At 41.6% G+C, this 13,802-nt stretch overlaps 1 protein-coding gene across 3 annotated transcripts; it reads left to right on the top strand.

Moving 5' to 3' along the window:
* The first annotated feature begins 3,639 nt into the window (after positions 1–3,639).
* On the top strand, positions 3,640–12,281 carry LOC115105320 (E3 ubiquitin/ISG15 ligase TRIM25-like). Of its 3 annotated transcripts, none has more exons than XM_029627241.2 (6): positions 3,640–4,277; positions 4,519–4,599; positions 4,783–5,016; positions 5,277–5,436; positions 9,388–9,549; positions 9,633–12,281. In XM_029627241.2, exons 1-6 carry the CDS (start codon positions 3,702–3,704, stop codon positions 10,169–10,171), a joined length of 1,752 nt encoding a protein of 583 aa, XP_029483101.1. In that variant the 5' UTR covers positions 3,640–3,701; the 3' UTR covers positions 10,172–12,281. The 3 variants fall into 3 exon arrangements, with proteins under 3 accessions (XP_029483101.1, XP_064863312.1, XP_064863311.1); XM_065007240.1 differs by lacking the exons at positions 9,388–9,549; positions 9,633–12,281 and adding exons at positions 8,073–8,113; positions 8,294–9,370; XM_065007239.1 differs by lacking the exons at positions 9,388–9,549; positions 9,633–12,281 and adding exons at positions 8,077–8,113; positions 8,294–9,370.
* The last annotated feature ends 1,521 nt before the right edge of the window (positions 12,282–13,802 follow it).

The following is a 13,802-nucleotide window of genomic DNA, read 5'->3' on the forward strand; positions in this document are numbered from 1 at the left end:
CGGAGACTTGATTACACACAGGTGGATTGTATTTATCATCATTAGTCATTTAGGTCAACATTGGATCATTCAGAGATCCTCACTGAACTTCTGGAGAGAGTTTGCTGCACTGAAAGTAAAGGGGCTGAATAATTTTGCACGCCCAATTTTTCAGTTTTTGATTTGTTAAAAAAGTTTGAAATATCCAATAAATGTCGTTCCACTTCATGATTGTGTCCCACTTGTTGTTGATTCTTCACAAAAAAATACAGTTTTATATCTTTATGTTTGAAGCCTGAAATGTGGCAAAAGGTCGCAAAGTTCAAGGGGGCCGAATACTTTCGCAAGGCACTGTACATATGAGATGAGTATGTAAACAAAGTGGCATAGTTTAAAGTGGCTAGTGATACATGTATTACATAAAGATGCAGTAGATGATATAGAGTACAGTATATACATATACATATGAGATAAATCATGTAGGGTATGTAAACATTATATTAAGTAGCATTGTTTAAAGTGGCTAGTGATATATTTTACATCAATTCCCATCAATTCCCATTATTAAAGTGGCTGGAGTTGATGTGGTGATGCGTTGTGCAGACCTCACTACCCTCGGGAGAGCCTTACGGTTGTGGGCGGAGCAGTTGCCGTACCAGGCGGTGATACAGCCCGACAGGATGCTATTGATTGTGCATCTGTAAAAGTTTGTGAGTGCTTTTGGTGACAAGCCGAATTTCTTCAGCCTCCTGAGGTTGAAGAGGCGCTGCTGCGCCTTCTTCACAATGCTGTCTGTGTGGGTGGACCAATTCAGTTCGTCTGTGATGTGTACGCCGAGGAACTTAAAACTTACTACCCTCTCCACTACTGTTCCATCGATGTGGATAGGGGGGTGTTCCCTCTGCTGTTTCCTGAAGTCCACAATCATCTCCTTAGTTTTGTTGACGTTGAGTGTGAGGTTATTTTCCTGACACCACACTCCGAGGGCCCTCACCTCCTCCCTGTAGGCCGTCTCGTCGTTGTTGGTAATCAAGCCTACCACTGTTGTGTCGTCCGCAAACTTGATGATTGAGTTGGAGGCGTGCGTGGCCACGCAGTCGTGGGTGAACAGGGAGTACAGGAGAGGGCTCAGAACGCACCCTTGTGGGGCCCCAGTGTTGAGGATCAGCGGGGTGGAGATGTTGTTACCTACCCTCACCACCTGGGGGCGGCCCGTCAGGAAGTCCAGTACCCAGTTGCACAGGGCGGGGTCGAGACCCAGGGTCTCGAGCTTGATGACGAGTTTGGAGGGTACTATGGTGTTAAATGCTGAGCTGTAGTCGATGAACAGCATTCTCACATAGGTATTCCTGGTATGGTCTGTGTTCCATAATGATTCAAAATAGGCCACATGTCCCAATTCTTTACACAACTTGTAAAACTTTAGCCTAATATGATCCACTATTACAAGCGATCCTCAGGAACAACCACACGAATGTGACAGAGGAAAGAAAGATAAACTAATTATGTAATGGAATGATGCAAAATGTAAGGAAATTAACACTAATGGCAATGACAGTGGTGGCAACTTACGGTGTCATATGATTGATTTTACATGTCTCCAGCGATCATAAGGTAAAAATAGATCTAGGTGTACATCGCAAGTCACGACTTCACAGAGAGCCTTTTGAATGTAAAAACATATTTTTTATCAAAATGCATTTTTTGGGGGGGCAGAAATGCTTTCTCAAACATGTGAACCTTCATGTGCCTTAATATCAAACTTGTATGTCATCGGTAAATACAAATAAAATTGTTAAATTATGAGCCTAGTTGGTTTATCCCCAAGGCTGAAGAAATTTGGCTTGTCACAAAAAACACTCACAAACTTTTACAATGCATAATCGAGAGCATCCTGTCAGGCTGTATCTTCGCCTTGGTACGGCAACTGCTCCGCCCACAACCGCAAGGCTCTCCAGAGGGTAGTGAGGTCTGCACAACGCATCACCGAGGGCAAACTACTTACCCTCCAGGACACCTACACCACCCGATGTCACAGGAAGGCCAAAAAGATCAAAGGACAACAACCACCCGAGCCACTGCCTGTTCAACCCGCTATCATCCAGAAGGCGAGGTCAGTACAGGTGCATCAAAGCTGGGACCGAGAGACTGAAAAAACAGCTTCTATCTCAAGGCCATCAGACCGTTAAACAGCCATCACTATCATTGAGTGGCTGCTGCCAACATACTGACTCAAATCTCTAGCCACTTTAATAATTAAAAATTGGATGTAATAAATGTACCACTAGCCACTTTAAACAATGTCACTTTATATAATGTTTACATACCCTACATTACTCATCTCATATGTATATACTGTACTCTATACCATCTACTGCATCTTGCCTATGCCGTTCGGCCATCGCTCATCCATATATTTTTATGTACATTTTCTCATTCATTCCTTCACACTTGTGTGTATAATGTAGTTGTTGTGAAATTATTAGATATTACTGCATGATCGGAACTAGAAGCACAAGCATTTCGCTACACTCGCATTAACATCTGCTAACCATGGGTACGTGACAAATACAATTTAATTTGATACCTAGCAGTTTAAACCTGGAGCCTTGCGCACGGTTCACAACAACTAGACCGTTGTCATTACACTCATTAAATCCATGATTAATGAGTATTATTAGGGTAGATTTATAGGACTACTGTTCAACCCCTATTGTTAACTTTTTTTCACCTTCCAATATTTCATGAATTTAAAAATTTAATACGGCAACTTTCAGGATGAATAACATTGAAAGACATGCATTTAGTTCAAAAAAAGGCTTTGTTGAAGCACCTTTGGCAGTGATTACAGCCTTGAGCCTTCTTGGGTATAACGCTACAAGCTTAGCACACCTGTATTTGGAGAGTTTCTCCCATTCTTCTCTGCAGATCCTCTCATGCTCTGTCAGGTTGGATGAGGAGCGTCGCTGCACAGCTATTTTCAGGTCTCTCCAGAGATATTCGATCGGGTTCAACTTTCAGGATGAATAACATTGAAAGACATGTATTTAGCGTGCAAGTGAACCTCACTTGCAAAGCCCATTAAGCACCTGCATAAGGTAAGTCTGAATACTAACTACTGAGAAGTGTGTCGGAAAGGCGTGCGCAGGAAAGGCGTACTTTCCTAAGTCTGAACGGGCCCTACATGATCGAGGGATACTACAGTGTTTAGTATAGTATTCTACAACATTCTAAAGTAAGTACTACCCATGATCAAGGGATTGTTCAGTGTGTTGTATAGTATTCTACAAAAGTCTATAGTAAGCACTACACGATCTTAGGTATATTACAGTGTAGAGTACAGGTTTTTACAGTATACTACCATGTACTATAGTTTACTACAGAATTCTAAAGTAATATACTCTTCTATAGTAAACTGTAATATCTTTTTATGTAGGGGCCCCTGCACTGTACTCTGTACCTGCAAGGGGTGTGGCGTTGGATGGATTCTATATAGTTATATGAGGGGCTATTTTCTTTGATAGTGAATATAGAAGATATTCACTATCAAAGAAAATAGCCCCTCATATAACTATATAGAATCCATCCAACGCCACACCCCTTGCAGGTACAGAGTACACACACAATCAATTCTCATTTCTATAACCCTAAACACTTCTAGAGAAACGTTAGTGAACTCTGATACTCTGCTGCACTCCATCTGTTAGTGTGTCAGCACCAAAATGGCAACATCCATGGATTCGATCAGTTGTTCGATCTGCCTGGATCCACTGAAGGATCCTGTGGCTATTCCCTGTGGACACAGCTACTGTATGGGTTGTATTAAGGATTACTGGGATCAGGATTACCAGAAGGGTGTCTACAGCTGCCCACAGTGCAGACAGACTTTCATTCCAAGGCCTGTTCTAAACACAAACACTTTGCTAGCTGAATTGGTGGAGAGTCTAAAGAAAACAGGGCTTCAAGCTGCTCCTCCTGCTCACTGTTATGCTGGACCTGGAGATGTGGAGTGTGACGTCTGCACTGGGAGAAAACTCAAAGCCGTCAAGTCCTGTCTGGAGTGTCTGGCCTCTTACTGTGAGACTCACCTTCAACCTCACTATGAATCACCTACATTTAAGAAGCACAAGCTGGTCAAAGCCTCCACACAGCTACAGGAGAAGATTTGCTCTCGTCATGACAAGCTGCTGGAAATGTACTGCCGTACCGATCAGCAAATTATCTGTTACCTCTGTATGATAGGTGATCATAAAGGCCACGATACAGTGTCGGCTGAATCAGAAAGGGCTGAGAGACAGGTAAGGACATAAACTGTATTATTTACAGAACACTTGAGCAATTAACAAGTCATTTTATGCATGGCAGTAGTATTTGATTTCAAACGTGTTTTTTTATGGAAACTTTAGATACACTAACGTGCGTGTGCATACATACACACCTCCATGTGGTATGGACATTGACTGATCATAAAGTTTGACGTAGACAGACACTTTTGCAAATGGTCTATGGAATGAAAATGGAAGATTTGTTTCTCTACAGAGGCAGCAGGGGGAGAAACAGAGAATCAAGAAGATAGAGAAAGAGATACAGACGGTTAGACGTTCTGTGAAGTCACTGAAGGTGAGTTTTGACCATTTATATTTATTCACTTAGCAGTAAGTGACTTACAGTAAACTATACTGCAGAGCCAGTGAGAACCCCAGTCAACCCTACTGTGGGGAACCTGCTTATCTGGTGTCCTGGTGAGAATGGAGTGACTGGGTTGGTTCAAATGGAACCCCTCCTCTCTCTGTGTCTTAACAGCGGTCTGCACAGGCAGCAGTAGAGGAGAGTGAGACGATCTTTACTGAGCTAATCTGCACCATTGAGAGAAGGTGTTCTGAGGTGAAGGAGCTGATAAAAGCCCAGGAGAAGGCAGCAGTGAATCAGGCTGAAGGACTTCTGAAGCAAATGGAGCAGGAGATAGCCAAGCTGAGGAGGAGAGACGCTGAGCTGGAGCAGCTTTCACACACAGAGGATCACATTCATTTCCTCCAGGTGACATCACTGGTTTCACTCTCCACAGGAGCAGGTGTCACTGTAGAAAGTGATCATTTAAGCCATTCACAATTTGATCCCCTTCCCATTGGTCCCACTCCTAACGCTTCAATGTTTGCAAGATCTGTACAGTGGAAGCTTCACCACTACACTGCCTATAAAGACCCTTCAGGAATGCTAACATCGAGGGGTTAGGGCCAATGGGAACGGCTGAGAGTCTTCCTCAACAATAATCTATTCCCTGTTTCCTCACTCTGTAGACTTTGCAGTCCCTCTGCGTCTCTCCTGGATCTGAGGCCTTACTGAGCATCACTGTCAACCAACATGTCTCTTTTGAGGATGTGAAGAAATCAGTGTCTGAGCTGAAAAATCAAATAGAAGTTATCTGCTCTGGGGAAATTGCCATGATCTCTGCGAAAAGTAGGTCTAGGTCTTTTTGAAGAACATTGCTAGAAATGAAATGTGCTTCATCCTATCGGAGTTAATCTCACTGACATAGTGATTTCATTAGGTGATCTAATTTGAACATAGATTAATGTTTATACTCAGTGAAGAACCACTCTCAAGCTGGGATTCAATGCACGGTACATTATAGCGCAGCACACTATAACATACTTTTAAAGGTTATTTACACTTGAGCTGACATTTACCATGAATGCAAGCTCTGCGAACTTAGGGAAAAATGCCTTTAAAAGGTCTATTGTCTGCTTGGTTGTTCCATGAAAATAGGACCTTTTGCATCTCTTTGATATTTTAAATAGAAATTGTGCACCAATATTGCATTTTAAAAGCTATTTATATTGAATGAGTTGCCCTTTAGTATAGACAACATGGAGAATTCAATAAATCAGAATTTAGTGTGCATAAAAATGTTAACCCACTTTAAACCCACTTAACCCCAAAATGTCTACAAGTTTTCACCATCATTGTAAAGCCCTAGCTTTTTTGTTGCTTTGACAAAATCATTTCTGAAGATTATTATTAATTTATATTTCATGTGATTAGTGATTTATTTAAAAGTTTGTCCTTATTTTAAGGTCAACCTGGTTACGTGAACTGAACTCTCAATTTAATAAGGCGAAACTATTCCTTTAAAAAAAGAAGGAGTCAAAACAAACATTTAACATCTAATAGTCAAATCATTGTGTAAAAGCTAGTGCAGTGGTCACCAAACTACGGCCCGTCAGCACATTTGGCCCGGCCCTCTGAACAATACCAGAGACGCTATCGAATTTTTTTCCTATTTGGCCTCCAGAAAAAAAATCCTAGGCCCCGGCCCTGTCAAAGAGAGAACGGAATAATGGCGAAAAGGTTAGGTAAGAGAAAAATTGATTCAGAATGCAGGGTATTTAACCTGCAGTGGACAAACAAAAATTTTTTTGTTCAATGCAAAGAAAAGGCTGTTTGTCTCATCTGTCAAGAGACGGTGGCGGTATTCAAAGAATACAATCTTCGCCGACACTATGACTCCCGTCACAAAGACAAGTACGATAGCTTGCAAGGCCAAATACGAGCAGACAAACTCTCAAAGCTAAAAAGTGGACTACTATCTCAGCAGAATACATTTGTACGCCAAGCTCAGCTGAACCAGGCATCCGTTCGGGCCAGCTTTCGGGTTGCTAAACTGATAGCAAGAAGCGGTAAGCCTTTCACTGACGGAGAGTTTGTTAAGAAATGTATGGATGCTGTCGCGGAGGAGGTGTGTCCCGAGAAGAAAGATGCATTTAATGCCGTAAGTCTGTCGGCGAGTACAATCACCAGACGCGTTGAAGAAATTGGGAGTAATGTATATGCCCAGCTGCAGCAGAAGACGAAAGAATTTGACTTTTTTTCATTAGCACTGGATGAGAGCACGGACGTGCAAGACACAGCGCAACTGCTCATTTTTATTCGTGGAGTTAGCGCAAACTTTGAGATATGCGAGGAGCTGGCAGCCCTCCAAAGTCTCAAAGGGACTACAACGGGAGAGGATATTTTTGACAAAGTGTGCCAAACCATGGAGAAGTTGGACCTGGACTGGTCAAAGCTAGCTAGCATCACGACTGACGGGGGGGCTCCTAGCATGGTGGGCGAAACTCGCGGTCTAATAGGACGCATGAACCGGGAGTTGGAAAAAAGGGGTCTCACCGCCCCGCTACGAGTCCACTGCCTAATTCACCAGCAAGCACTGTGCTGCAAAGTGTTGAAGTGGGATTCTGTAATGAAGGTTGTGGTGTCGTGCATAAACTTCATCAGAGCAAAGGGACTTAAACACAGGCAGTTCCAAGAATTCCTGTCTGAACTGGAGTCTACGCACGGAGATGTGCTGTACTACACAGAGGTCCGATGGCTGAGCCGGGGCAGAGTTTTGAGGCGTTTTTACGAGCTGCTACCCGAAATTAACGCATTTCTTCATTTAAAAGACAAAACGGTCCCAGAGCTGATCGACCCAGAATGGAAATGGCACCTCGCATTTTTAACAGACGTGACAGAAATACTTAACAGCCTTAACTTGCAGCTACAAGGCGAGGGGAAACTCATTTGCGACATGTATTCACACATAAAAGCATTTGAGGTGAAATTAGCGCTGCTTTTGGAACAAGTGAAAAAGCGCAACTTCGTCCATACCCAGCGGTCCCGTTCCCAGCTGAAAAGTGCGTGGAAGCACTGGAAATGCTGAAGGCGGAGTTCGGTGTGCGATTCAGTGAACTACATGTTCATGCAAAAGAAATCCGTCTTTTTCAGAACCCCTTTGTTGCCGACATTGATGAAGCCCAGCCTTCATATCAGTTTGAGTTGGCTGAGTTACAGAACTGTGATGTTCTGAAAGACTCATTCAAGCCCAACAGTCTCATTGACTTCTATGCCGCCCACCCAAACGACACATATCCAAACATCAAAAAACACGCAATGAAAATGTCCACAGTTTTTGGCAGCACGTATATCTGCGAGAAAACCTTTTCTCGCATGAAACTGCTGAAAACCCCGATGAGATCAAGATTGACAGATGAACATTTGCATCAGTGCTTGAGACTGGCTGTAACTAGAATGGAACCTGATATTCAACTTCTCACCAGCCAGATGCAGGCCCACAGTTCACACTGATGAACATACATAGGTAAGCTCACTTTTCTGACTTGAATGAGTCATTCTGAGCATAAACAAATATAATCATAATAAAATCTACTGGGATAAAATCCATCTTTACAACCATACTGGTAGTGAAATGTATTGTGCTGTGTAGGTGCTGTATCACTTAGTTCAGTTTCTCAACCTGCTTCTTTTGTGGTTTTCACAGGGAAGTTGATGAGAGAGAGCTGCAAACAGCGGTGTCTACAAGCCTACTGGAACCTACAAAAGGATTATAAGGAAGGAACACAAGAACTTTAAGAGACTGCTCATATGTGTCAGAGAGATTCTGCTCTGACAACTGAGTTGAACCTTTATCTGTTAAGATTGTGCATGGCACGACAGAAAGTTAATGTTCCATGGCTTTTTTTTCTATGAAGAACCCAGAGAGAGTTATTTAGTTATTATTTATTTCCTGTTTTTTCTGTGAAGAACTCAGAGAGGGTTATTTAGTTATTATTTATTTCATTAATAGTGTTATTATTTGTTTCCTGACTTTTTTTCTGTAAAGAACCTGGAAAGGGTTATTTGGTTATGTGTGGCTTTCTGGAAAACAATAAATTTTTTAAGCTCCCCTACGATCGTCACACTTTTTCTGTTACAAACTGACACTGGCCCCCCATCAGAGAAGGGAAAAGTTATGTGGCCCTCACAGGAAAAAGTTTGGGGACCCCTGAGCTAGTGATCTGGGTCTACTCTTTTTGGCCATTTTCTGGTGTTTTTCTGGTGGAAAATGGAGCGGGTCGAGTATAACACGTTAACCCTTTTACCCATAGATAAACGGTAGTACTTTTACCCATAGATAAACGGTAGTACTTTTACCCATAGATAAACGGTAGTACTTTTACCCATAGATAAAATGCATTTGTGGAGCTTGCATTCAATTGCCATTCCCTGTTGCGCACAACAAGCTTCCTTTCCCCTAAACAGGATTTATTGCTGATTTAAGATGACATCGTCAACCCTGTTACTTCATTTGGCACTTAAAAGGCACTTAGTATAGTAAAAAAAAAGGATTACCTCTTGACATGGGAAAATGTGTTTTTGATGAAGTTGAAGATATGCTCTTTATGACAGAATGTTAAAATTAGGTGAAAAAGTTTTTCTGACGAAGTTACACTTCTCAAAAGGCACCCAATTGGTAGAATCCCCCTAATGTATAGTGCCCTGTGCCTTACATTGAATCCCAGCCCGTTAACTTCCTGTATGTTTATGTAATGATCAGTGTGGACCAGTGATATTTGATGTTCTTTATCTCCATAGTGACAAAAGTCCAAATTGTTCACCCCGTTGAGCCCTGTAGTCTCACGTCATTCAGCACGCCTCAGTCTGGACTGTTAGTTGGTGAACTAGCGTCATGTAGAAATGATGCCACCTTTCAGAAGATAAGGCCTGAACCCAAGACCAGAGAAGAGTTCTTGGAATGTGAGTGTGCATGCATATGCGTACACACACACACACACACACACACACACACACCCTTTCACCTACTTTTTCTTTGTCCTCAGATTCCTGCCAGCTCACATTGGATCCCAACACAGCTAATAACTGGCTGTGTCTGTCAGAGGGGAATAGGAAGGTGACGTGGAGTCCATGGAGTAATAAGGCCCAGCCTTATCCTGACCATCCAGACAGATTTTCCACCTATGAACAAGTCCTATGTAGAGAGGGTCTGTCTGGAACCTGCTACTGGGAGGTAGAGTGGAGCGCATTCAAGGCTTATATAGCCACCTCATATAAAGGGATTGGCAGAATAGGACGTGGTGATGAGTGTTGGTTTGGAGGCAATGATCAGTCCTGGAGTTTGGTGTGTTGTTCTATCCTTGGCTGTTATTTCTACCACAATAACAAGCGGACTGCCATACATGTGCCCCGCTCTTCCAGAATAGTAGGAGTGTACCTGGACCATAGGGCAGGAACTCTGTCCTTCTACAGCGTCTCTGACACAATGACCCTCCTCCACAGAGTCCAGACCACATTTAAGCAGCCCCTCTATCCTGGGTTCTGGATTTATGCTGGATCATCTGTAAAGATACTGAACCAGTGATTAACTTTGTTGAAAATACAGGCATGCTAACTATCCATGTTGCAAGATTTTAGCATTTAAAAAATATTTGATCACTCTTCGCAATGTCAGCGCATAGTTCTGATATCTACCCTAATAATCCTCACTAATCATGGGATTGTGGTGACAATGGTCCAGTCCTCGTGAACCGTGCTCCAGGTTTAAACTGCTACATATGGTTTGCGTTCTATAATGATTCAAATAGGCTACATGTCCCAAATTATTGAACAACTTGTAATACGTTAGCCTTAGAAGATGCCCTATTGCTAGCGATCCTCGGGAACAACCACACGAATGTGACAGAGGAAAGAAAGTTAAACTAACAATGCAATGGAATGATTCAAAATGTAAGGAAATGAACACTAAAGTCAATGAGAGTTATAAATGTATGTGGGTCTAACTGGCGGTGATGTCCTATAGTGGCTAATATTTAACACGATTCAAATTGTAAAGAACACTGTGAAAAGTCCGGGCATATAATTAAAACATTCTGGAGATCCTAAATCAACTGATTTGTGTTATTTGCACATGGCTACAGAAGGCTATAGCTTGGGTCTCCAAATTGCATCCCATTATTAGACCAGTATTTCATAAATATCACTTTGGAAAAGGTGATTTGTTGATATGCTTCAGTTTGCTGCTGTATGACTGGTTTCACATTTGTCTCCAGGGATCATAAGGTAAAATAGGTCTAAAACAATTGCAATTTATGTTTACAATTCCCTTATCGAAACCGCTCAACCACTTATTTACTCTTATCAATAGCTCCTATCAATTTGTAAATTACAGTGAATGGAGAATGGTGTTATTTCTATCAGAAAACAAATAAATGAGATGTTCCACTTGGAACTGACAGGTTGCTCAACCTTATTCATAATTTCATCACGCGTAAAGGTGGTGGAATTATGAGTGCATTAAGTCAATTAATCTGTAGACACACCTCCGCCACACCTTTATTTATTTTTTAAATCTCCACCCCAAACGAATAGTGGGTGAATGGCATGCTTTTCTCATGCTTAAGTTCAAGGTCCGTATACACGTAGAGAGAAAAGAGCATAAAAAGGGAATTATTTTCCATTTACACTGCTTAACTTGGGTAGGAATTCCCCCTTGGTGAATAGAATCCTAGAATCCTATTGACTCTTGGAACTATGACAACCCAGTTCTATGGTTCCAGTTTACTATGGAACTAATCCTGACTATCACAGATATGATGGATTTTCACTGAGGTCTAGCTTAAATTTCACATTTTATTTCAGTCTAAAAAAAGACTTCATGAGAATTGATTACATTATTGATTGTAATATTTTGGTTTTAGACAAACAGAAAAATAGACATACAGAGGGATGAGTTTCTACACAAAAATATATTGGTGTGTGTGTGTGTGTGTGTGTGTGTATGTGTTAGTTAGACAAGTATTGCTGTTCTTTTTTTGTGACCAAATCTGTATAAAAAAAAATTTATTGGAGGGGGGACTACATACACAATACAGAAATTAATATCATGTAATAGTTAGCTTGCATCACAGAACCAAAAAGTAACAATACATTTAGTATGTAAAAAAAATAAAAAAATAATAATTGTGCCGCCACCCTTTCTGAACGGCTGTGTTAATCATTTCAAGTAACAGTGGAACTAATTGGTTAAACATTTTTGTATAGATCTCAGTAGCAGTATGTTAAGGGAATTTTTATCAATGATGACTAATTATGTATACATTTCAATCAGGACTGACTAATCAGAATACTATTATGTTACTGTATATGTATGAATTTTCTTTTTAATCTTAGTACTGAATATAATGTGTGCAAATATAATCAAGAATTAGAACAATGACTGTCTGTACCATGGTAGAAATGAATGAACTTATAGCCAGTCTGGCTAGAAGGCTTATCTACACAAGCATGACCTTGGCTCGGTCATATATTATCTTAAATAGGGAGAGACATGTGAGAACCATACAGCCATTGTACTACAGCGGAGATGACATGGGCTAGTACTGAAACTAATGACGTCATTGTCAGTTTATAACCTGTGGTAAAATGTGTAATGGGCTGTACTCTCGTGAATAAAGGCTGCTGTTTGACTTTAAGACTGGGCCCTGTTTTTATAAAATAAGGGTCATACAAATCCTTATGAATTGACAGAATGTTTAATTTTAATTGGGTGTTAAAACATAGAGGAATTTAATTCCTGCAACACAGTACTGTCCCAACCAGGTGATTTGCTTTTCTCCAATGCCCTTTTCAGTTCATGGAGAGAGCTTTGGCCTCCCATATCTTTAAAAAAAGGACTCAGTCTGGCTTGGTGTTGATTTATACTCAGAGGTGTACCATTCTTTATAGAAGCAGAATAATCTTTGGTTGATTAATTTGGGTTCTGATAGTAATTTACCTGACTCAGATTCAATAGCTGCAATATCCACTAACCGATCATTACGTCGAAGCATGTTAGCTATTAGATGACTGGGTCGATTATCATGAAAGTAATGGTTGAGTCTAACTCGATGGTTGACATTTCTGTTTTGTTTAATTCTGGTCACCAGCTTCATAAACACAGCAAAATCTGGTCACCAGCATCCAAAAGACCACGAAAGCTGGGCACTAGTGTCCAAAACACAACAAAGGCTGCTCACCAGTGTCCAAAACACAACGATAGCTGGTCACCAGTGTCCAAAACACAACGATAGCTGGTCACCAGTGTCCAAAACACAACGATAGCTGGTCACCAGTGTCCAAAACACAACGATAGCTGGTCACTAGTGTCCAAAACACAACGATAGCTAGTCACCAGTGTCCAAAACACAACGAAAGCTGCTCACCAGTGTCCAAAACACAACGATAGCTAGTCACCAGTGTCCAAAACACAACGATAGCTAGTCACCAGTGTCCAAAACACAACGAAGGCTGGTCACCAGCGTCCAAAACACAAAGAAGCCTGGTCACCAGTGTCCAAAACACAAGAAAAGCTGCTCACTAATGTACAAAACACAACAAAGGCTGGTCACCAGTGTCCAAAACAAAAGGAAGCCTCGTCACCAGCGTCCAAAACACAACAAAGGCTGGCCACCAGCATCCAAAACACAACAAAGGCTGGTCACCAATGTCCAAAACACATCGAAGGCTGGTGACAAGTGTCCAAAACACATCAAAGGCTGGTGACAAGTGTCCAAAACACATCAAAGGCTGGTGACAAGTGTCCAAAACACATCAAAGGCTGGTGACAAGTGTCCAAAACACATCAAAGGCTGGTGACAAGTGTCCAAAACACAACAAAGGCTGGTGACAAGTGTCCAAAACACAACAAAGGCTGGTGACAAGTGTCCAAAACACAACAAAGGCTGGTGACAAGTGTCCAAAACACAACAAAGGCTGGATACCAGCATCCAAAACATAAAAGGCTAGACACCAGCAAAAGCACAACAAAGGCTGGACACCAGCAAAAGCACAACAAAGGCTGGACACCAGCAAAAGCTAGACATCAGCAAAAGCACAACAAAGGCTGGACACCAGCAAAAGCACAACAAAGGCTGGACACCAGCAAAAGCACAACAAAGGCTGGACACCAGCAAAAGCTCAACAAAGGCTGGACACCAGCAAAAACACAAGCAAGG

The sequence above is a fragment of the Oncorhynchus nerka genome, linkage group LG22 (assembly GCF_034236695.1).
Source record: "Oncorhynchus nerka isolate Pitt River linkage group LG22, Oner_Uvic_2.0, whole genome shotgun sequence".
NCBI classification, from domain to species: Eukaryota; Metazoa; Chordata; class Actinopteri; order Salmoniformes; family Salmonidae; genus Oncorhynchus; species Oncorhynchus nerka.

Coding starts and splice junctions, on each gene's coding strand:
- LOC115105320 (XM_029627241.2), top strand. CDS start 3,702: ATGGCAACATCCATGGATTCGATCAGTTGTTCGATCTGCCTGGATCCA. Junction 4,600..4,782: donor GTTCTGTGAAGTCACTGAAG/GTGAGTTTTGAC, acceptor GTGTCTTAACAG/CGGTCTGCACAGGCAGCAGT. Junction 5,017..5,276: donor ATCACATTCATTTCCTCCAG/GTGACATCACTG, acceptor CTCACTCTGTAG/ACTTTGCAGTCCCTCTGCGT.